Source organism: Procambarus clarkii, chromosome 37 (assembly GCF_040958095.1).
Source record: "Procambarus clarkii isolate CNS0578487 chromosome 37, FALCON_Pclarkii_2.0, whole genome shotgun sequence".
Lineage (NCBI taxonomy): Eukaryota > Metazoa > Arthropoda > Malacostraca > Decapoda > Cambaridae > Procambarus > Procambarus clarkii.
The window spans coordinates 3,146,309-3,167,778 of record NC_091186.1 but is presented as its reverse complement, the minus strand read 5'-3'; the positions used below and the strand labels follow the sequence as shown (position 1 = coordinate 3,167,778).

At 41.6% G+C, this 21,470-nt stretch overlaps 1 protein-coding gene across 1 annotated transcript; it reads right to left on the bottom strand.

Moving 5' to 3' along the window:
- Window positions 1-867: 867 nt before the first annotated feature.
- On the bottom strand, window positions 868-17,666 carry LOC138349609 (uncharacterized). The gene is made up of 5 exons (XM_069337023.1): window positions 17,642-17,666; window positions 16,514-16,708; window positions 15,866-16,081; window positions 15,357-15,751; window positions 868-1,410 (listed from the first exon to the last, which is right to left on the bottom strand). The coding sequence occupies exons 1-5, from the start codon at window positions 17,664-17,666 to the stop codon at window positions 868-870; spliced, it is 1,374 nt and encodes a 457-aa protein (XP_069193124.1).
- Window positions 17,667-21,470: the final 3,804 nt, after the last annotated feature.

Here is a 21,470-nt window from a genome sequence, read left to right as displayed (position 1 = left end):
TTGCTGTTGTTGTTTAAGATTCGCTACTTGGAGCAAAAGGTCCCAAGTAGCACGGGCTATGGTGAGCCCGTAGACTTCTTTTTTAAATTGTATAACTTATATATTGTTTAATTGTTGCATTAAGTACTGTAAATTAGGCAAGTTCCCACGAAGGCTAATTACAGTTATGCACCATTTACGGGATATGCATTACTATTTATTATTTCTTACGTTAATTCAATATAATGCCACGTATTGTAAGCCTTATAATTTACTTATTATCTACCTCAATTATGGCACTTATTGTAAGCCTTATAATTTACTTATTATCTACCTCAATTATGGCACTTATTGTAAAAATAAATATTTAGTCCAGCAAGAGTATCATTCGCCTCCCAAAAATCTTCACTCCTTGTTTTTATACGATTCTCTCTCTGGGTAAATTGTTACATAAACACACTGCCCAAAATGTTGCACACTGGAGATGAAGGCGAAGAGAAGTATCAGGGGAAAGTGCCATGTCATTACGACTATAATACTTGGAAGGGGTCAGGATATGAATTAGGGGCGGGATGGAGGGAAGGAATGGTGTCCAACCACTTGGACGAAGCGAGACCGTCAGTCTACCGTCCAGCCCAAGTGGTTGGGCATATACTGGAGATGAAGTTCGTCACAGTCACCAACAACTTAATTGGTCCATCCCAGACCACTAATATATTATCATTTGTTAATGTCAAGTCAGTAAATTATCACATTAAATTTTCAGGATTTTAAGTCAAAGAATAACAAAGCAACAATGATCATTATAGAATAAAATACTTTATTTATAACAAAAATGTTTACAATAATAATAATAATAATAATAATTCAGGGGCAGGCAGCCAGTTCTCAATCCTCTGTGGTTTGAGAATCATTTTCGTCCTCATCCTCATAATCTGAGAACGGATCGAACATAAGTAAATCTTGGTTAATGGTGCCTGGCCATTGGTCAAGCTCAGATTCTTCGCCTTTATCAAGCTCTTGATGTTTATTGATCAATGTCTCCAAGTCCTCTAGGCGGCACTGGTTCTCATTTCTCTCATTTTCTTTCTTTTCTTCTTCTATTTTTTTATCATTTTCTTGTTTAAAGAAATGTTGAAGTCTTTCACGTAATGTTATTTTTACCTCCGTTTTCTGGGTTGATTGTGATCGATATGACGACATTTTAGATCGAACTCGGGACAGTTTCTCTGCCATTGAGTAACCTTCAGGGACTGTAGTCGCTCCCTTTCGAACCTTTTTTCCTTGAGACAAACTCACTTCCCGCCGCAGTCTCTTGCCTCCTGCAGACGTAGACACGCCCTCCTCCTCCTCCAGAACTCGCTTCTGGCGCTCCTGAACCCCTGATGCCATTTTTCTTGTCTCGTCCAGGGTGGAAGGCTCTTGGGACTCCTATAAGCAGGAATACTGAGAGCTAAGGAGGCACACACACACAGGTCTGAAGAATATCACAGATGGTGAAAACTTAGTGAAGATGAAAATGATTTACGGGTGGGCCAAGCGGACGGACTGGGGACCATTGGGAGTGTTTTAGTGAGCAGAGGTGAGAGAAGGTGGTGAAGGGTAAGGGAAGGTAGTGAAGAGCAAGGGGATTTTTTTTTTTTTGCAGGGATATTCGTGCGCGGGCTCTAAGCCTCTGGCTGGCCCACTAAGTGTTGCTTGTTTCTGTTTTACTTGGGCGGAGTATGAGTATTTATGACTCGTATGGTCGCTTCAGTAAGATTTTACCATATGTGATTAACAACTTCTGCTCTGTTGAATCTAAGTTGAAATCTTAATGGGTTTGTAACTGTGCACTGTGTTAGATAATATTCCAGTGGTCTGTCTGGCATTTCTCAACAGTGCTGACATTTCCTCTCATCTTCTGGAATTTGTAAGCCTATTTCCCATGCACATGGGTATCCAAGCCTGATGCGATGTAAATGTACTTCTGTTGCTCTACTGCTCCCGTTCATCAAACTAAGTGGTTCGTAGTTAGTTGAATTCTTGTACCAACCCACAGATCCTGATGTTGCAACTGTTATGTTGTGGTCACTGTGCATCTTTTGCATTGCTCTGTTTCTAATTACTTTCTTAATCTGTGATAGACTCTGTGGTACGTTTAATTTCTACATTTCTTCTCTTACTTGCAAGTTTTGCAGCTTCGTCTGCATTGTCAGTTCCTAATATTCCCACATGACTTGGCACCCAGTTGATAGGTACCCGTCGGCCTTATCGTTTGAGTGTTTGCATTAATGATATGAAATTTGTGATCAGATGTATGTTATCACATATGTGTTCTTGTTGCAAGGTTTCAATGGCGGTTCTCGAATCTGTATGTATGATAACATGGGAAGGTGGTGATAGGTAATGAAGGTGGTGAGGGGTTGGGAAGGTGGTGAAGGGTAGGGAACGTCGTGAAGGGTAGGGAAGGTGGTGAAGAGTAAGGGAAGGTGGTTTAGGGTAAGAAAGGTGGTGAAGGATAGGGAAGGTGATGGAGAGTAGGGGAAGGAGGTGAAGAGAAAGGGAAGGAGGTGATGGGTAGGAAAGGTGATGAAGAGTAAGGGGATGGTGGTGATGAGTAATAGAGGTGGTGAAGGGTAGGGAAGGTGGTGAACGGTAGGGATGGTGGTGAAGGGTTGGGAAGGTGGTGAAGGGTTGGGAAGGTGGTGAAGGGTAGGTTAGTTGGTGAAGGGAAGGTGATGAAGGGTAAGGAAGGTGGTGAAGAGTAGTGAAGGAGAGGGAAGGTGCTGAAGGGTAGGGAAGGTCGTGAAGACTAAGTGAATGTGGTGATGAGTAAGGGAACGTGGTGAAGGGTAAGGAAGGTGGTGATGTGTAAGGGGAAGTGGTAAAGGGTAGGGAAGGTGGTGAAGGGTAAGGAAGGTGGTGAAGAGTCGAAAAGGTGGTGAAGAGTAGGGAAGGTGGTGAAGTGTAAGGAAGGTGGTGAAGGGTAGAGAAGGTGGTAAGGGGTAGGGAAGGTGGTGAAGGTTAGGGAAGGTGGTGAAAGGTAGGGAGTGTGGTGAAAGGTAAGGAAAGGTTGTGAAGGGTAGGGAAGGTGATGGAGAGTAACGGAAGGAGGTGAGTAGAAAAGGAAGGAGGTGATGGGTAGGGAAGGTGATGAAGAGTAAGGGGAAGGTGGTGAAGGGTATGGAAGTTTGTGAAAAATAAGGAAAGTGGAAAAAGGTAGGGAAGGTGATGAAGGCTAAGGAAGGTGGTGAATAGTAGGGAAGGTGGTGAAGGGTAAGGGAAAATGATGAAAGGTAGGGAAGGTGGTAAAGAGTAAGGGAAGGTGGTGATGAGTAAGATAAAATGGTGAAGGGTTGGGAAGGTGGTGAAGAGCCGTGAAGGAGGTGAAGGGTACGGAAGGTGGTGATGTGTAAGGGAAGGTGGTGAAGGGTTGGGAGGGTGGTGAAGGGTAGGGAAGGTGGTGAAGGGTTGGGAAAGTGGTAAATTGTTGGGAAGGTGGTGAAGGATAGGGAAGGTAGTGAAGGGTAGGGAAGGTGGTGAAGGGTAGGGAACGTGGTGAAGGGTAGGTAAGGTGGTGAAGGGTAGGGAAGGTGGTGAAGGGTAAGGTAAGGTGGTGAAGGGTAGGTAAGGTGGTGAAGAGTAAGGTAAGGTGGAGAAGGGTAGGGAAGGTGGTGAAGGGTAAGGAAGGTGGGGAAGAATCGGTAAGGTGTTAAAGGATAGGGAAGGTGGTGAAGTGTAGGAAAGGTCGTGAAGGGTAGGGAAGATGATGGAGAGTAAGGGAAGGAGGTGAAGAGAAAGGGAAGAAGGTGATGGGTAATGAAGGTGGTGAAGGGTAGGGAAGGTAGTGAAGGGTAGGAAAGGTGATGAATTGTAAGGAAGGTAGTGAAGGGTAGAGAAGGTGGTAAGGGGTAGGGAAGGTGGTGAAGGTTAGGGAAGGTGGTGAAAGGTAGGGAGTGTGGTGAAAGGTAAGGAAAGGTTTTGAAGGGTAGGGAAGGAGGTGATACGTAAGGAAGGTGGTGAAGGGTAAGGAAGGTGGTGAAGGGTAGAGAAGTTTGTGAAAAGAAGGGAAAGTGGAAAAGGGTAGGGAAGGTGGTGAAGGGTAAGGAAGGTGGTGAAGGGTAGGGAAGGTAGTGAAGGGTAGGAAAGGTGATGAATTGTAAGGAAGGTAGTGAAGGGTAGAGAAGGTGGTAAGGGGTAGGGAAGGTGGTGAAGGTTAGGGAAGGTGGTGAAAGGTAGGGAGTGTGGTGAAAGGTAAGGAAAGGTTTTGAAGGGTAGGGAAGGAGGTGATACGTAAGGAAGGTGGTGAAGGGTAAGGAAGGTGGTGAAGGGTAGAGAAGTTTGTGAAAAGAAGGGAAAGTGGAAAAGGGTAGGGAAGGTGGTGAAGGGTAAGGAAGGTGGTGAAGGGTAGGGAAGGTAGTGAAGGGTAGGAAAGGTTGTGAAGGGTAGGGAAGGTTGTATAGGGTAGGGAAAATGGTGATTGATAGGGAAGGTAGTGAAAGGTAAGAAATGGTGGTAATGGGTAGGGAAGGTGGTGAAGAGTCGGGAAAGTGTTGAAGGGTAGGGAAGGTGGTGAAGGTTATTGAGGGTGGTCATATGAAGGGAAGGTGGTGAAGGGTAGAGAAGTTTGTGAAAAGTAGGGGAAAGTGGTGAAGGGTAGGGAAGGTGGTGAGTAATAGGGAAGGTGTTGAAGGGTTGGGAAGGTGGTGAAGGGTAAGGGAAAATGATGAAGGGTAAGGGAAAGTGGTGATAGGTATGGGAAGGTGGGGAAGGGTAGGGAATGTGGCGAATGGTTGGGAAGGTGGTGAAGTATAATAATAATAATAATAATAATAATTTTTATTTAGGCAAAGTTACATACATAAAGAGATTTTACAAAGTTTGTTGGCTTTATAGATAAGAGCTAGTACATACAAAGCCTAAAGCCACTATTACGCAAAGCGTTTCGGGCAGGAAAAAACACTACTGACTAAAGCTTAAAACTAATGGGTAAAAAGAAAAAAAATGCGTTGAGTACAAATAAAAATAGAGGTAAAAGAGGGGGGAACATTGTTGAAAAAACAGCACAAATACAATTACAAATTATTACAGAAAATTACATTAAAACAGCGTTGATTTGTAAAACAAAAAAAAAACAAAAAAAAAACGTACATGGGTTGACAATAGAGAGGTAAGGTAGGTTACAGGGAATTTATTAGGTATAGCTTCGTTTTTAACTTAAACTGGTTGAGAGAGGTACTGTCTTTAACATGGTTGGGAAGGTCATTCCACATCCTGGGCCCCTTGATTTGTAGAGCATTTCTGGTTTGATTAAGTCGTACTCTAGGAATATCAAAACTGTATTTATTTCTGGTGTGGTGCTCATGGGTTCTGTTACAACCTTCTATGAAGCTTTTGAGATCAGGATTGGCATTACAATTTAGCGTTTTGTATATGTATAGTACACATGAGAGAATGTGCAGTGACTTAATGTCTAACATATTCAGGGATTTGAATAGGGGTACCGAGTGATGTCTGGGGCCAGAATTGGATATTGTCCTAATAGCAGCTTTGTGTTGAGTAATTAGAGGACGTAAGTGATTTTGGGTAGTAGAGCCCCAAGCACAAATACCATAGTTGAGATATGGATAGATAAGGGAGTAATAGAGAGTCACCAGGGCAGGGCGTGGTACATAATATCTGATCTTAGAAAGAATGCCCACAGTTTTTGAAACTTTTTTTGATATGTTTAGAATGTGTCCCTGGAAATTCAGCTTGTGGTCAATGAGAATGCCAAGGAATTTGCCATCTAATTTGTTACAAATTTGGGTATTGTTTATTTTGAGATTTATTTGATTAGAGGATTTATTGCCAAACAGAATATAGAAAGTTTTGTCAATGTTAAGGGTGAGTTTGTTGGCAGTTAGCCACAGATGGACTTTATTTAGCTCAGTATTTACTGTGGCATTTAGAGCAAGGGGATCAGTACTGGAGTAAATGAAGGTTGTGTCGTCAGCAAATAGGATTGGTTTGAGGTGTTGGGAGGCATTTGGAAGGTCATTAATGTAGATGAGAAAGAGGAGAGGGCCAAGTATGCTGCCCTGGGGAACACCAATGTTGATGGGTAGGGTGGGAGAAATTGTATTATTCACAGAAACACATTGGAGCCTGTCAGTAAGGTAGGATTTGAGGTATTGTAGGGAGTGTCCTCTGACACCATAATGATGTAATTTAAGAAGAAGGTTTTGGTGGTTGACAGTATCGAAAGCTTTACGCAGGTCCACAAATAACCCAACAGGGAACTCATTTTTATCAAGAGCTGTATGAATCGAGTTAAGCATACTAATAAGTGCATCGTTAGTGCTTTTTTGGGCCTGAAGCCATATTGGCAAGGGCTAAGTATACTGAGTTTGGCTAGATATGAGTAAAGCTGCTTATAGATTAGTTTTCAAAATTTTTTGACAAGTTTGGCAGGATTGATATAGGTCTGTAGTTGTTAACATCTGTGAGATCACCACATTTGTGGACAGGCGTTACTCTCGCTTTTTTTAGAATATCTGGAAAGGTTTGGAGTTCAAGTGACTTGTTGAAGAGCAAAGCAATAGCAGGGGCTAAAGATCTGGAGGCTTTTTTGTAGATTAAAGTTGGTATCTCCTCAAGGGCACCAGACTTGGTTTTAAGGGAAAGTGTTGGGAAGGTGGTAAAGAATAAGGGACGGTGGTGAAGGGTAGGTTAGTTGGTGAAGGGAAGGGAAGGTGATGAAGGGTAAGGAAGGTGGTGAAGAGTCGTGAAGGAGGTGAAGGGTAGAGAAGGTGGTGAAGGGTAGGGAAGGTGGTGAAGGGTAAGGAAGATAGTGAAGGGTAAGAAAGGTGGTGAAGAGTCGGGAAGGTGGTGAAGAGTAGGGAAGGTGGTGAAGGGTAGGAAAGGCTGTGAAGGGTAGGGAAGGTTGTGAAGGGTAGGAAAGGCTGTGAAGGGTAGGGAAAGTAGTGAAGGGTAGGGATGGTTGAGAAGGGTAGGGAAGGTGGTGAAGGGTTATCTTGAGGTTATCTTGAGATGATTTCGGGGCTTTTTTTAGTGTCCCCGCGGCCCGGTCCTCGACCAGGCATTCACCCCCCGGAAGCAGCCCGTGACAGCTGACTAACACCCAGGTACCTATTTTACTGCTAGGTAACTACTGCTAGGCATAGGACTGCTAGGCATAGGATGAAAGGCATACTGCTAGGCATAGGATGAAAGAAACTCTGCCCATTGTTTCTCACCGGTGCCTGAGATCGAACCTGGGACCAGAGGATCACAAGTCCAGTGTGCTGTCCGCTCGGCAGACCGGCTCCCTTCACCACCAGGGTAGCGCCCAGGGTGGTTGTGAAGGGTAGCGAAGGTGGTAAATTGTAGGGTAGGTGGTGAAGGATAGGGAAGGTAGTGAAGGGTAGGGAAGGTGGAGAAGGGTAGGTAAGGTGGTGAAGGATAGAGAAGGTAGTGAAGGGTAGTGAAGGTGGTGAAGGGTAGGGAACGTGGTGAAGGGTAGGTAAGGTGGTGAAGGTAAGGATGTGCTGAAGGATAGGGAAGGTGGTGAAGGGTAAGTAAGGTGGGGAATAATCGGTAAGGTGTTAAAGGGTAGGGAAGGTGGTGAAAGATAGGGAAGGTGATGGAGAGTAAGGGAAGGAGATGAAGAGAAAGGGAAGGAGGTGATGGGTAGGGAAGGTGATGAAGAGTAGGGTGAAGGTGGTGAAGGGTAGGGAAGGTGGTGAAAGGTAGGGATGGTGGTGAAGGGTAGGGAAGGTGGTGAAGGGTAGGGAAGGTGGTGAAGGGAAGTGAAGGTGGTGAAGAGTAAGGGAATGTGGTGATGAGTAAGGGAACGTGGTGAAGGGTAAGGAAGGTAGTGATGTGTAAGGTCAAGTGGTAAAGGGTAGGGAAGGTGGTGAAGGGTAAGGAAGGTGGTGAAGAGTCGAGAAGGTGGTAAAGGGTAGGGAAGGTGGTGAAGGGTAGGGAAGGTGGTGAAAGGTAGGGAAGGTGATGAATTGTAAGGAAGGTAGTGAAGGGTAGAGAAGGTGGTAAGGGGTAGGGAAGGTGGTGAAAGTTAGGGAAGGTGGTGAAAGGTAGGGAGTGTGGTGAAAGGTAAGGAAAGATTTTGAAGGGTAAGGAAGGAGGTGATACGTAGGGAAGGTGGTGAAGGGTAGGGAAGGTGGTGAAGGGTAGGGAAGGTGGTGAAGGGTAGGGAAGGTGGTGAAGGGTAGGGAAGGTGGTGAAGAATCGGGAAGGTGGTGAAGGGTAGGGAAGGTGGTGAAGGGTAAGGAAGGTGGTGAAGGATCGGGAAGGTGGTGAGGGGTAAGGAAGGTGGTGAATAGTAGGGAAAGTGGTGAAGGGTAAGGAAGGTGATGAAGGGGAGGAAATGTGATGAGGAGTATGGGAAGAAGGTAAAGAGAAAAGGAAGGTGGCGAAGGGTAGGGAAGGTTATGAAGGGTAAGGAAGGTGGAGAGGGGTAGGGGAAGGTTATGAAGGGTAAGGAAGGTGGAGAGGGGTAGGGAAGGTTATGAAGGGTAAGGAAGGTGGAGAAGGGTAAGGAAGGTGGAGAAGGGTAGGGAAGGTGGTGAAGGGTAAGGAAGGTTATGAAGGGTAAGGAAGGTGGTGAAGGGTAAGGAAGGTTATGAAGGGTAAGGAAGGTGGAGAGGGGTAGGGGAAGGTGGTGAAGGGTAAGGAAGGTTATGAAGGGTAAGGAAGGTGGAGAGGGGTAGGGAAGGTTATGAAGGGTAAGGAAGGTGGAGAGGGGTAGGGAAGGTTATGAAGGGTAGGAAGGTGGAGAGGGGTAGGGAAGGTTATGAAGGGTAAGGAAGGTGGAGAGGGGTAGGGGAAGGTGGTGAAGGGTAAGGAAGGTTATGAAGGGTAAGGAAGGTGGAGAGGGGTAGGGAAGGTTATGAAGGGTAAGGAAGGTGGAGAGGGGTAGGGAAGGTTATGAAGGGTAAGGAAGGTGGAGAGGGGTAGGGAAGGTTATGAAGGGTAAGGAAGGTGGCGAAGGGTAGGGAAGGTTATGAAGGGTAAGGAAGGTGGAGAGGGGTAGGGGAAGGTGGTGAAGGGTAAGGAAGGTGGAGAGGGGTAGGGGAAGGTTATGAAGGGTAAGGAAGGTGGAGAGGGGTAGGGGAAGGTGGAGAAGGGTAGGGAAGGTTATGAAGGGTAAGGAAGGTGGAGAGGGGTAGGGGATGGTGGTGTGTTGGAAATAACCAACAGACAATTATCCCTTAACTCCTAATATTAATATTTACTAATAACACTAACATGTAGAATTAATAGCATTAGCGTTTCCATAGTAAGGCACAATTTAGCCAGAAAATTCCCAGCCATCATGACGCCAGGCGTCAATGGCTGGCTTAAACATGAAGTCTCCCACACATGTTGGACATATATAGACTTCAGTTAATTATTCTTTATTTCTAAAAATATTGTTCATCATGAAAGAAATAACCATTTCTCATACTTATGCGTGCTGAGCTTGACTATTCAACCAAATTAATTATTCCAGTAAAATATTACTGCGGTGTAAAGTTAATACACGTCGACCCTTCTCGTTCAATTTGTGCAATGTTAATTAAATCAATTGTCTTACAAGAAGAGGTATTATTATCCAATATATTTATTGGTGATGATAGTTTAAATTGTACTCCTTCATTTCCCCAAATAATTAATGGTAAACCAAATTGGTTTAAGTCCGGGATCACTATGAGCATCTCTACGCATGCGTGATAGGTCGTCGGGGCATGAGGGAGGCGTCGTTCAAGCATACGGCTCCGCCACGAGTGCGAGCGCTTCTGCAAGCGGCAGCCATTACATCAAGATCACGTGGTCCTACGGCATTAATTACTGTTTAATTACACGTCTACGAAGATAGTCACGTCCCGCAATTAATCATCCACAGCAGTGAACGTCAGGGACTAGCAGACGTGATATCGGCTGGCCTAAGTGTTCCAACATGCCTACGTTAAGTATACATTGTAGTTTGATGCATCATTCTATAGTTTATTACTGTGAGTAGCCTGTCATTATAACATCCGCCGACCACAAACACAACGTTAGTTTCTTTCAACGTTATTCTCTAATATCAGTGAATAGTGAAATAAATTTCTAGCCTAGTCAAATGTCAGCCAATTTTCCGTGATGACAGCGTGTAGGCGAGGACGAACCAAGCATTCCTTCCTCCACCTACGATGTTCACCACTGGTGTTTCCTCCTTTATTTGGACGATGTGATCACGGCTACGAGTAGTGAAACGTGTTTAGTAAAGTCTTCTTACAGCTAAGCCTTAACCCTTATTTCATAGAATATTTGACCCTTATCATTATTATTTCTAATATGTACTTTCTTATACATATAATATTCAAGAGAAGCAATATAAATCAATAATTTATTGCTCAGTGCTCAATAAGTTTGCACCTATTATTTCTTATGATTTGCTAATAGTTCATAGATTTGATTATTTATTATATTATGATCTTTTAGAATCTACATATAATTTCTGATGCTATAATCTTTACTAGCATCCTTAATGAACTGGTGACGAACAACACTAGTTCCTAGATATATATTAATTTCTAGTAATACCCCCAATGTTGAAGTTTGAGAATTTTAACTCTCAATTAATTATTATTATAGTCCATTCATGCTCTTCAAATAATTGCTAAATAATCTAACATACATAGGGACTGGTTCCACACTGTCAGTCTTGAAATCCTTTATTTGTTTTCCCTCATTTCTCAAAAGTGGATGGTCTTAATTAAATATTCTTACTTTTGAGTTAAAGTCCCAGATCCCAACATTTTGGTCGACTTCGAACCGGATACATTATAATTTATCATTACTAATCACATTGTGTAGTATTTTAGGTTAAACATATTTCATTATCTGTGGTTACCAGCAGTGTACCACATATGTTAACCTAACCCACACCAATTTATAATATTTGCTGTCTATACCTCATTTATAAGGTAGCACTAGTGGGATATAGTCAGTTGCCTACAACACTCAGACCTATACCTCACACTGAGGTAGGAATCTTCAGGTCACCAGGAGCAAGACCTCACAACTTTTACAATAATTCTACATTAACACCTGCGTTAGATTGGCCTCACCATCTAACAATAATTTCCCCATTTAAACTTGTTAACAGTTCAGTAGTGTTCACATTAGTGGAACCTTGCCAACTAAGTAATGATAATCGTTGGGGAGTAAGTACAGAATATTACCAACGGGCTGCCAAATATATTAACTTTCGGCTGAGGAAAAGAGTGAGATTAGATGCCACTTACATACAATTTACAGCCAGACCATGTAGACAAAACCTGGCAAGAGATGGTGAACACCTGTCAGGTGAGTCTAAGTCGCAGGTAGTTGATAAATTGGTCAACACAATCAACCATCACAAGAGGTTGTGGCTTGGTAGCCAAAATTAGCTGTATATATTTCATAATTTTCACTTGTGTGTGCAAGTGCACATTTATATATTACAAAATCTAAAAAAACAAAATCTCAGCACAGTTGTATTCACATTACTGCACCATTAATTAATTTTATGCCAACCTTTATTAGGTAGGAATTTAGACTGTAGTTGTGCTGAGTTTAGCACAAATGCAGACTAAATAACTTAGTTGTTTCTTTAGTAGAAATTATTTCAACTAGTCTTGAACTAGTCAGTAGTGTACATTATATTATTTACTATTGTGCTGACCCTAAAACAGGGTGGGATCTAAGTACATTGTATTTACTATTGTGCTGACCATGATTAGGGTGGGATATATAAGTAGTGAATAAGGAGACAGATTGAGGTATAAAAATTTCAGAAACGGTTGGGCACTTCCATGCCGACTTGACCCTGGCGGGCCAGATCGTCCATCCCTCTTGTTTTAGGTGGTTAGGTTAGGGCACAGTCAGCGCGCTCCTGGCTGGCTGGCGGTGGTGGGGTGGTGGTCCCCCCTGGGGTCCCGGGGGGACCACCACCCATGGTGTACCTGAGGAACTGGTGCCCTATCCTAACCTGTTTTTTTGCACGATTCGTCTCGAGCTTTTAAGATGAGTCTAGGGCCTCAAGAAGGGGGTCTCTACTTATGAGAGGTACCGAGGATGAATGTTCAATAGTTGGAAACCAAAAAATACACTGGTGAAAGGCATATAAACGTTTTTGGAGTATTTTAATGGCATGAGCAAAAATGCACGATTTGTCCCGGGGGTGTTACGAGAGTACTACGGTATCAATTTGGGGGCCCTTACTTTTGAATGGATCAGAGGGTGAATGTTCAATAGATTCAAACCACGAAACGCAGTTGAAAGCGAATATAGAAGTTTTTGGAGTACTTTAATGAGGCTATGACTGAATAGTATAGGGAACCCTTGGGCACAGCTCCATTTTCTGAAATGGTCAGAGGTGGATAACCCCAGTGGGGGTCAAGCATACAAGGGGGGGTCAAGATTCCTTACAAAGACCATTTTGGATATATAGGTGTAGTAAGCCTTATCTTCAATTTGCATGATACTGTGGGGTACATTGACATGAAGGGCGAGTCATAGAACAGGATCTGCATGTGAGATGGGTCATATTGGGGTTTTAAAGAAGTTAAGATAGCTTTAAAGAGTCCTGTGTGCTTGATAGTGGGGAAATGTTCAGTCAATAATTCTCGTGTTTTGAATCTGAATGAGGGGTCCTAGTTTGCGTTCTAGTCATAAAATGAGTTCCTTAGTATATTTGCTATGGAAAATGAGCTTTCAGTTCTCTATATAATTTGAAATGAGGTCAAGAAAGACATGTTTATGTGCGAGAAGAGTCAGGTTGGAAACTGTTTATTCCAGTCATCCCCCCTTGGCTTTGCTCCGTTTTCTGTAGCTAAAGTAAAGATTCCATTTTCTGTGGTATTCAGTTGAATACTGGTGAAAAAGGCATACTTGCATTTGTATGGTTCTAACCTGTTATAGATTTTATAGATATATTTTTCGGGCCTCAAATTAGATTTTAATATGAAAAATAGCATAAAATGTATGTCTATCTTTTGTAATAAACGATACAAGCATTAACTATACCTGTGATATTTTATAGAATACGAAAAGAAGTTTAAATAGTGGGGCCTCAGCCATATTGTGTTGGGTTTGACACTCCAAACGTTAATTTGACACTCTTAAATATACTATAAAGGAAAATAGTTGAGTGGTTTAAGCAATTTAATACGTACTGGGAATCTGTTCGTATTCTGTATTAAATTTCATTTTTTAACATCATAATAGTTTTCAGCTATTGTGGTGGGGGCCCAATAACTTCATATAGCGCAACGACTGGCGCTATCTGTACTTAGTCCCCCCTAAACTTAAAACTGTTGCACAATCTTACTTAAACACATTGCTAAACTCTTATACACAAACAAAAACTCAATTTTTAACTTACACAAATAAACCCAGGGCTTTCACAGTTGCACAAATCTTACTTAAACACATTGCTAAACTCTTATACACAAACAAAAACTCAATTTTTAACTTACACAAATAAACCCAGGGCTTTCACATTCGCGCAAAATACTTAGTCCCCCCTAAACTTAAAACAGTTGCACAATCTTACTTAAACACATTGCTAAACTCTTATACACAAACAAAAACTCAATTTTTAACTTACACAAATAAACCCAGGGCTTTCACATTCGCGCAAAATACTTAGTCCCCCCTAAACTTAAAACAGTTGCACAATCTTACTTAAACACATTGCTAAACTCTTATGCACAAACAAAAACTCAATTTTTAACTTACACAAATAAACCCAGGGCTTTCACATTCGCGCAAAATACTTAGTCCCCCCTAAACTTGAACACTCACAATCTTACGGTGCTTAATTTCCAAAGCCTTCCAAACCTGCACTGGGTTCTGCCCAGCTGACTGCGGCTGGATGGATTACAATTGAGCCAAAAACAGTTGGTCAGGGCGAGATACGGCCTCATTTTTAGAGACATTTACTATAGCAAAAGCTTGAACGTCGAAAACTGAATGCGGGCCTGCACGAGAGTTGTTCTTGGCACTCGAATGTTTAGAGATTAAAATACATAGAATCTGCAAGAGCCCACCCAAGTCGCTTACGCGGGCAATAGACATGTTTTTCGCCCAAATGTATTTATTTAAAATAATACGTCAGATAGAAAGAGTTTCGCATTGCTATTATATTTACCTTATAAAGCCTCTTTATAAAAATGATATGCCACTGCGTATTATGATTGTTTTATAATAAATATTGCATAAATACTTACACGATTTCATAAACAAAAAAAAAACTTTTAATGAGCCATGGTTGGAAGGCTTCATCATTACAGTAAATACAAACTTTTAAAACTAATTAAAAATATATATCTCATAGAGGAAGATTTATTCTTCAGGATATATATTATTTATTAATTAAGAGTTTCATTCTGTATATAAAAAAATTGCCAATATTTTTTTAAAACTCTGGCCACAAATTTTTTTTTATAAAGGTTTTCCAAGGGAGTAAATCTTGCTTCCTCTCTTTCTCCCAAATGTTTCCTCATTTGCACAGGAGCAGAGCAACCTTCGTGCGGGCCCTGGTTCAGTTCCCCAACGTCCGAGCTAATGGACATTACAAATTTCACTAAATGATGCAGTATCTTAGCTGTCTCTCTAATTATAAAGGTGTTAATCTTTTTTTTTTTAACCTTTGAGTGCTAGGTCTCAAAAAAGGTTCTTTACCTCAGAAAGAAAGAGAGAGAGAGAGAGAGAGATTCTATTTTTGTCCATATTCGAGCGGAATGTTGAACAACCTTCGTGCGGGTCCTGGTTCAGTTCCCCAACGTCCGAGATATTGGACATTACAAATTTCACTAAATGATTCATTATCTTAGCAGCCTCTCTAATTATAAAGTTGTTAATCTTTTTTATAACCTTTGAGTGCTAGTTCTCAAAAGGTTCTTTACCTCAGAAAGAGAGAGAGAGAGATTCTATTTTTGTCCATATTCGAGCGGAATGTTGAGCAACCTTCGTGCAGGACCCGGTTCAGTTCCCCAACGTCCGAGCTATTGCACATAGCAAATTTCTCTAAATGAGGCAGTATCTCGCCCCCACCCCCCGGATCAATGATTTTAGGGCAGTAAATAAGCAATTGCAATCTAATCCCCCCCCCCCCAAAAAAAAATACTGTTCATGAAAATGTGAGCTTATTTATACTAATTTATGAATATAAAAAAACAACTCGACATTTGTACAATTTTTATTTACATAAATAAATTAGTCTCTATGCCTTTTTTGTCTTCTTAGGAAATAATCGGTCGAAGGACATGCGAAATGGTGCATCTGCAAATGGGGCAGTTTCTCATAGATACAAGACAATTACTGCATGTTACCATATGTCTGCAGGGCAGCAGTACGACACTCAACGCAATGTTAAAGCACACCTTACACAAAATATCAGCAGCCCAAGACGTTGGCGTAGATGTGTTCATCACAGTTTCAACATGGGATGTCGCATCAAAGTCTGTGGCCTCTTCGCCAGTTTCAACATCCATTTCATTAGCGACTATAGTCGTCTCTTCCGCCTCTGTTTCAACAGGAGAAGGCAAAGCCCGCAAACCAAGATTAGTGCTCATGAACCCGCTCATTGATCCAACAACGTCGACATCCATTTCATTAGCTGTGGCGACTGTTTCCATGTCAGAGGGCGCGGATTGCCATTCCAGATTCGCAGGCTCTACCCTACCTTCCACATCCTCATGATGAATTCCCCTTAAACCCATTTCGGCTTTAGTGCTCTCTTGCATATACCACAACATTAATTCTATACATCTGGCCTCTGTAACAAACGGTAATAAATCTTTGGTGCTTTTGAGATATAGCCTTAAGGCAGGTCTCACACAGACATCAGGAAATCCAAAATGTTCAATTAATGCTGGGAAAAAACCCAAACCTTCCATCAGACCAGTTAAAAGATGTTCATCTATGGGTTTTATAGTTCGACGCTGCGAAGATTCTCTAGCATTCTTAATGAACTGTGCATCTTTTTTAATGTTGACAAAGGTGCACTCAGGATACCATTGCGCGTGCAGTGTCCAAGGGTCGTCAGCGGGTTCCCAATTACGAAAACCATTCCCACAGAAAAAGCAGCGCATGTGGTCACTTAGGCCTGTAAATTTAAGAAAAAAAATATTCCCATTCATTATTATTATTATAGCTCACATCCGGCAATGTTGTAATACAAAAACACACACACGCGCACACACACACACACACACACACACACACACACACACACACACACTTCCCGGGACCAAAGAGCCAGAGCTCCACCCCCACAAGCACAATTGGGGGAGTAAACACACTTTTTTTTCAGATATATACAAGAGTTGTTACATTCTTGTACGGCCTAGCATTTCGGGCAGGTCCCTAGAATACAATCCCCACCTCGAAGAATCGTTTTTTACAACCAAGTACCCATTTTACTGTTGAGTTAAACAGAGGCTACAGTTAAGGATTTGCGCCCAGTAAATCCTCCCCGGCCAGGAGGATACACACGCACACACTAAAAATAACAAAAACTCCAACAATATTTGTTTACCACAGAAGACAAATCCTGATTCTGCCAATTCGTGAGATGTTTGCTTGACACAACCAGTCCAGCTGAGGTCGAATGTTTCCAAACGCTGTTTGTATGTAGCCAAGCCTGGATATCTAGGTTTAGCATATGGAATTACCCCCAGAACCTGCAAATCATCTCCAGTCATTTTAGTTTCTTCCTCGCGGGGTGGGGTCTCTAAAAAAACAAAGATGCTCCATCACATATATGCATAAGACACAGGTTCTAAGTCAATTCTTTCAAAAACAAAAAAAAATAAAGAAAAATTATTTGAAAAGACTTCCTGCGTTTATACTTATTTTTTTTTGTCCTCCCTCCACATCGCCAATACTAATTATTCACAGATAAACTAGTAAATTATATTTATACAATATACTCACGATCAGATGTTGCTATATTCTTTGGTTCGAATAGGGGTGAAAAGAAATCCAGCCCATATTCGAATGCCAGTTTGGTGATTTCCAAAGGAACGTTATTGTCCTTTTCGCCTCTTATGAAGGAACAATTTGGCGACACTTTCGCATGCCTACTACGGGGCGTATCGCCCTCAATCCAAGCATGCACAACTTTACAACAAAAGGCGCAGGAACAATGATCCGCAACTCTCAGATAATAAAATCCCTCATTCACCAGGTCTTGGGGGTTTAGCCACTCGACAGGCCAATTTATAAAGGTGTCTAAACGCATTTGGGCACATTTAAGACTGTCCCTGGAGTAAAACGTTTTAGTACGGGAAGGTTCCATTGTGTACTGGTGCGACACTGGCGAATGGAGGCAAGATCCTAGGCTATATATTGCCCGTCCTTTCCCTCCCCGAAATAAGTGTCAAAGATCGCTACATATGTGCTAGTTTCTTCTTTTTTTTTTGGTTTGGCAATTCTAGCCACCGCTACTCTTTATTTTTATGGCATAATTATGAGGAAACAGGGAAAGGAAAAAATGACTCGCAAATGTGCTAAATCATGTTGCATAATGCAGTGAATTAAAAAAAAAAAAAGATGGCAGTTGGTAGTCTAGGAAAGGTGACCAAGTACTTATTTTTTGTGATAATTATCGAGAAATGTCATTAACTACATAAGGTATCCCTAATGTCAATAAGTTATCACAAACCTTCCAATAATGATGTGGCCTCCATGACTTTATATATATTTCATTAAGGGAATATGGTCTGACTATGGTTTTTTCATGGGGGGAGGGGGACATTAAAAAAAAAAATTGTAACATGTCGCACTGTGTTTGACCTTTTCTGCTTCTGAAAAAAAAGGTTGCCAGTGTTTGGGTATTAAGCTGACGTATATTGATATTTTATGGCAAGATATTTTGAGATACATATTGCGCTATTTGAGGTGGTTTTTTTTTTTATACTAATTAAGTCAGTGAAAAAAAAATGTTCCTATGGGCTTCTTGTTGGTCGAGGCCCTTATAATAATAATATAAATATTTGCTCAGTACGTGGTAACTTTTACACGCACTAGCAGGGATGGAGATATAAGGGCGCAAAGCCCCCACGACGAATATTCGCAGGGTCGACACAGGGCGGTTGACTAGGCTTTATCCAAAACATAAGGGAAAGTAAAAAAAAAAAAAAGAAAAATGGAGACGTGGCTGGAAACGCACACCGGATATTTAACCGATGAAGAATTTTGCAATAATGAAACTTGCATTGTGTATCCTGTAAACTGCATATCTTGCGTCCCGTACGGGATGGCGAAGGACATATCAGTGAAATACAAACACGCAAGCGCCTATGGTGAACGCAGGCCTTTGTATAATCTCAAGAGATGTGTTCCCCATGATCGCCCAATTCCCGGTTCAATTCATGTCTCCAATCGTCGAGCTGAAAATCTCCCCTGCATTATTGCTGCTGCAGTGCAATATGGTATAGGGGCGCCTGTAGAGAACAATGAGATCGCCAAGTCGCATATAGAAAAATCCAAAGATCGTGATATGCTCACCAGATTAAAAGAAGATACAACGCAAAATCGCCTCATCTATTTCAAAAAGGCTATAGAAGCCATAACGAGATTCATCAAGTCTTCTCCGGAAATCGCACGAGTTGTATTACCTGTGGGTATTGGTCGCACCTGTGTTCAAAGAGATGAAGTTTGGGAGGAAACATATCTTCCAATTATCGAAGATCTGTATGAAAACTTAAAACATTACGATGTTAATGTTATATTGGTGCGTAATGACCAGAGCTCCATGGAAAAAAAAAATGTCCCTGGCACCTCTACGATGCGCAGTTGTCCCCCGCGCCGGCGTGAAAAGTGTATATAGACCCCCTTCCGAGTCACCACCTCACAAGCCAGCACTATGGAGCTCCCCTCCCTGATTGGCGACTTTGCCTCTTTGCCCATCTATAACAATCGTGATTGTCTGCTCTATGATTTGGATGCAACAAGCGTGCAGTTGAGCGAAATGGTGCACACTTTATGGGAACGATACCCCTATGCTCGATTGCATCGGAAAAACCTGCCGTACAAAAATCGTGCTGTTAGAACTGATAGAGATATCCCCGGCCTCATATTTGTTGGCGAAGCACCCGAATTCTGCAATAGGATGGATGACGACCCCTATGAAAGTTATGCTGTTTTACCGCACCTTATTGGATTAATCACCCAGTTTACCAACGGTCCAGCGACACCATCTTCTTACAAAAAGCCCAGGTACGAAGCATGGAGTTTGGATGAGCATTTTTATGACGGCCTGAAAAATGATACCGAATACCAAAGATGGCGTTGGTTTGACAAAGCTCTGCGAAAAGCCATTGAACATATTCTTCAGAGAAGCCAAAGAGGACAAGTGGGAAGGATTATTTTCCCATATGGGTTGGGCAAGGCTTGCGGGCAGTATCTCACAAGTGGCGAACGCAACATATGGGAGACTAAATATTTCCCTGTGATGTGCAAATTAGCTCAGAAACTGCAAGAACGTGGTATAGACACTTTAATGATATGTCCTGTAAATAATGACACGCCAACTCGCTCTCCAACCCATGGCATCTTTAGACACAAGATTCCACGTATGGCCATTCCACCTGTTTCTACGAATGATAAAGACTCTGTTTCTACTGTCGGACCTGCCGCTGACGTGAGAGAAGACGGGTCAGCTGTCGTGGAAGATGATCCATCTACCGGCACCATGTCTGTTACTGTAGGTGATGAAGTGCTCACTATTGTGGAAGACGACGACAATGAAGACAAAGAGAAAATGGAAATGGAATATAATGAAGATGAGATTAGAAAAGCTGTAGAATCTATATTGTAATATTTCATACAAATTAAACTACAAAAAAAGAAATGTTAACCTGTATTTTTATTTACTTTTCCTAATTTCTCTACACACACACACACACACACACATTTATTTATTTATTGTTTCCTAATTTCTCTGTACAAAAAGAAAAACTATGAATTACATATTATAAAAGCCTCTAACAACTCTATGTGACAAGGTGTATATAAGACGAAGGTTATGTTAAAAAACCTTTTTAATCGCTTCGAGATGTGTTCCAACTACATGCGAGCCAAATTACGGAGACTCAAAGATTCTATTATTGAAGTGGATTTCCCCAACGATGATATATTTAAACCCGGGGACTGTATTGTCTATGATCTTCCTGCCCTACACCAGTTTTCTAATGGTTACTCCCAACAGCTGTGGGAAAAATATCCTTATGGGGTGGTTGAAAAGAAAATATGTCCTGAAACGCTTTGTGCTGTAGTTACGGATCGTGACACTCCAGGAAATATAATCCTCTCCCCGCCACCAGAACCTAATGTGCAGCCTTATCTCTTAGCCCTCATATGTCAATATAGTGTAGGTGCGTCTATTGAAAATAATGACATTAACCAATTTCATATTAAGCACAGTAAAGATATTGATTTAGTAGCGGGATTGCGGAGAGATACAACTATCAACAGACGATGGTGTTTTAAAAAGGCCGTGAGTCGCATTATGAGCGAAGCCAAGAGTAATAATTCTATCAAACGGATAGTTATGCCATTTGGTATAGGCTGCAATTCTGGGGTGGGTTGGTCTAGAGCAGGTGAAGAAGAAGAAGAATGGCTGGCATCTTACTACCCTGCACTGGCTCATTTGGCCCATGTAATGAAAAAATGCAAAAAAGAATTTGTGCTGGTGCGTCCTAAACAAGATGGAGCAGGGAAAGGTCAAGTACCGCCACAAGTACTGAAAAGACCATCGAGTAAAAGGAGGAACCTTAGATCTTATTACACTAACGACGAATAATAAAAAAGTGCTTGTTTTTTTTTTTTTTTGTATATGTACTCATAATAAAATAAAAAATTGTATAAATGTCAAGTTTTTTTTTTTTTTTATCTGTTAAAGTAGTTTTTAAAAATAAGAGAGAGACCTCATCACTTATTCACCCCCATGACAAGTACTCTAGCAAATACTACCTGACATTTTTTTTTAAACATATTTCATCTTCAAGGGGAGTGTGCAATAATAATAATAATAATGATACATGATTTTTTTTTTATTTAGGTAAAAAAACACACACATATATATATATATATACAAACAAAAATAATGTTCTGGTTGAACAGAGTCTGGGTTGGGGGACAAAGTCTTGGGCCACCCGCACATTGTTCGTGTAGTATGTCCCCTTTGCATCATTAGTTCCTAAGAGTTATCTTGTGGGTGGAGCTTTATCTAGATCTGCCTTAATGACTGGATGCAAATTTTCCCTCCAATAAACCTCATCCTCTGGCGCAATTTCCTCAGCTTCGGAGGTGGAACAATAATCCCCATAATCCCCAAAGAAAATTTCTCTAAATGCATTCTGCGCTCGAACTTTGTCATGATAAATAAACCAGTTTTCACGCTGTTTAAAATCAATCCCCGCAAACTGTTTTTCTATTTCACCTTGGGCTTGCACCCACTCGATAAAGTTGGGTATTCCATTATACGCCAC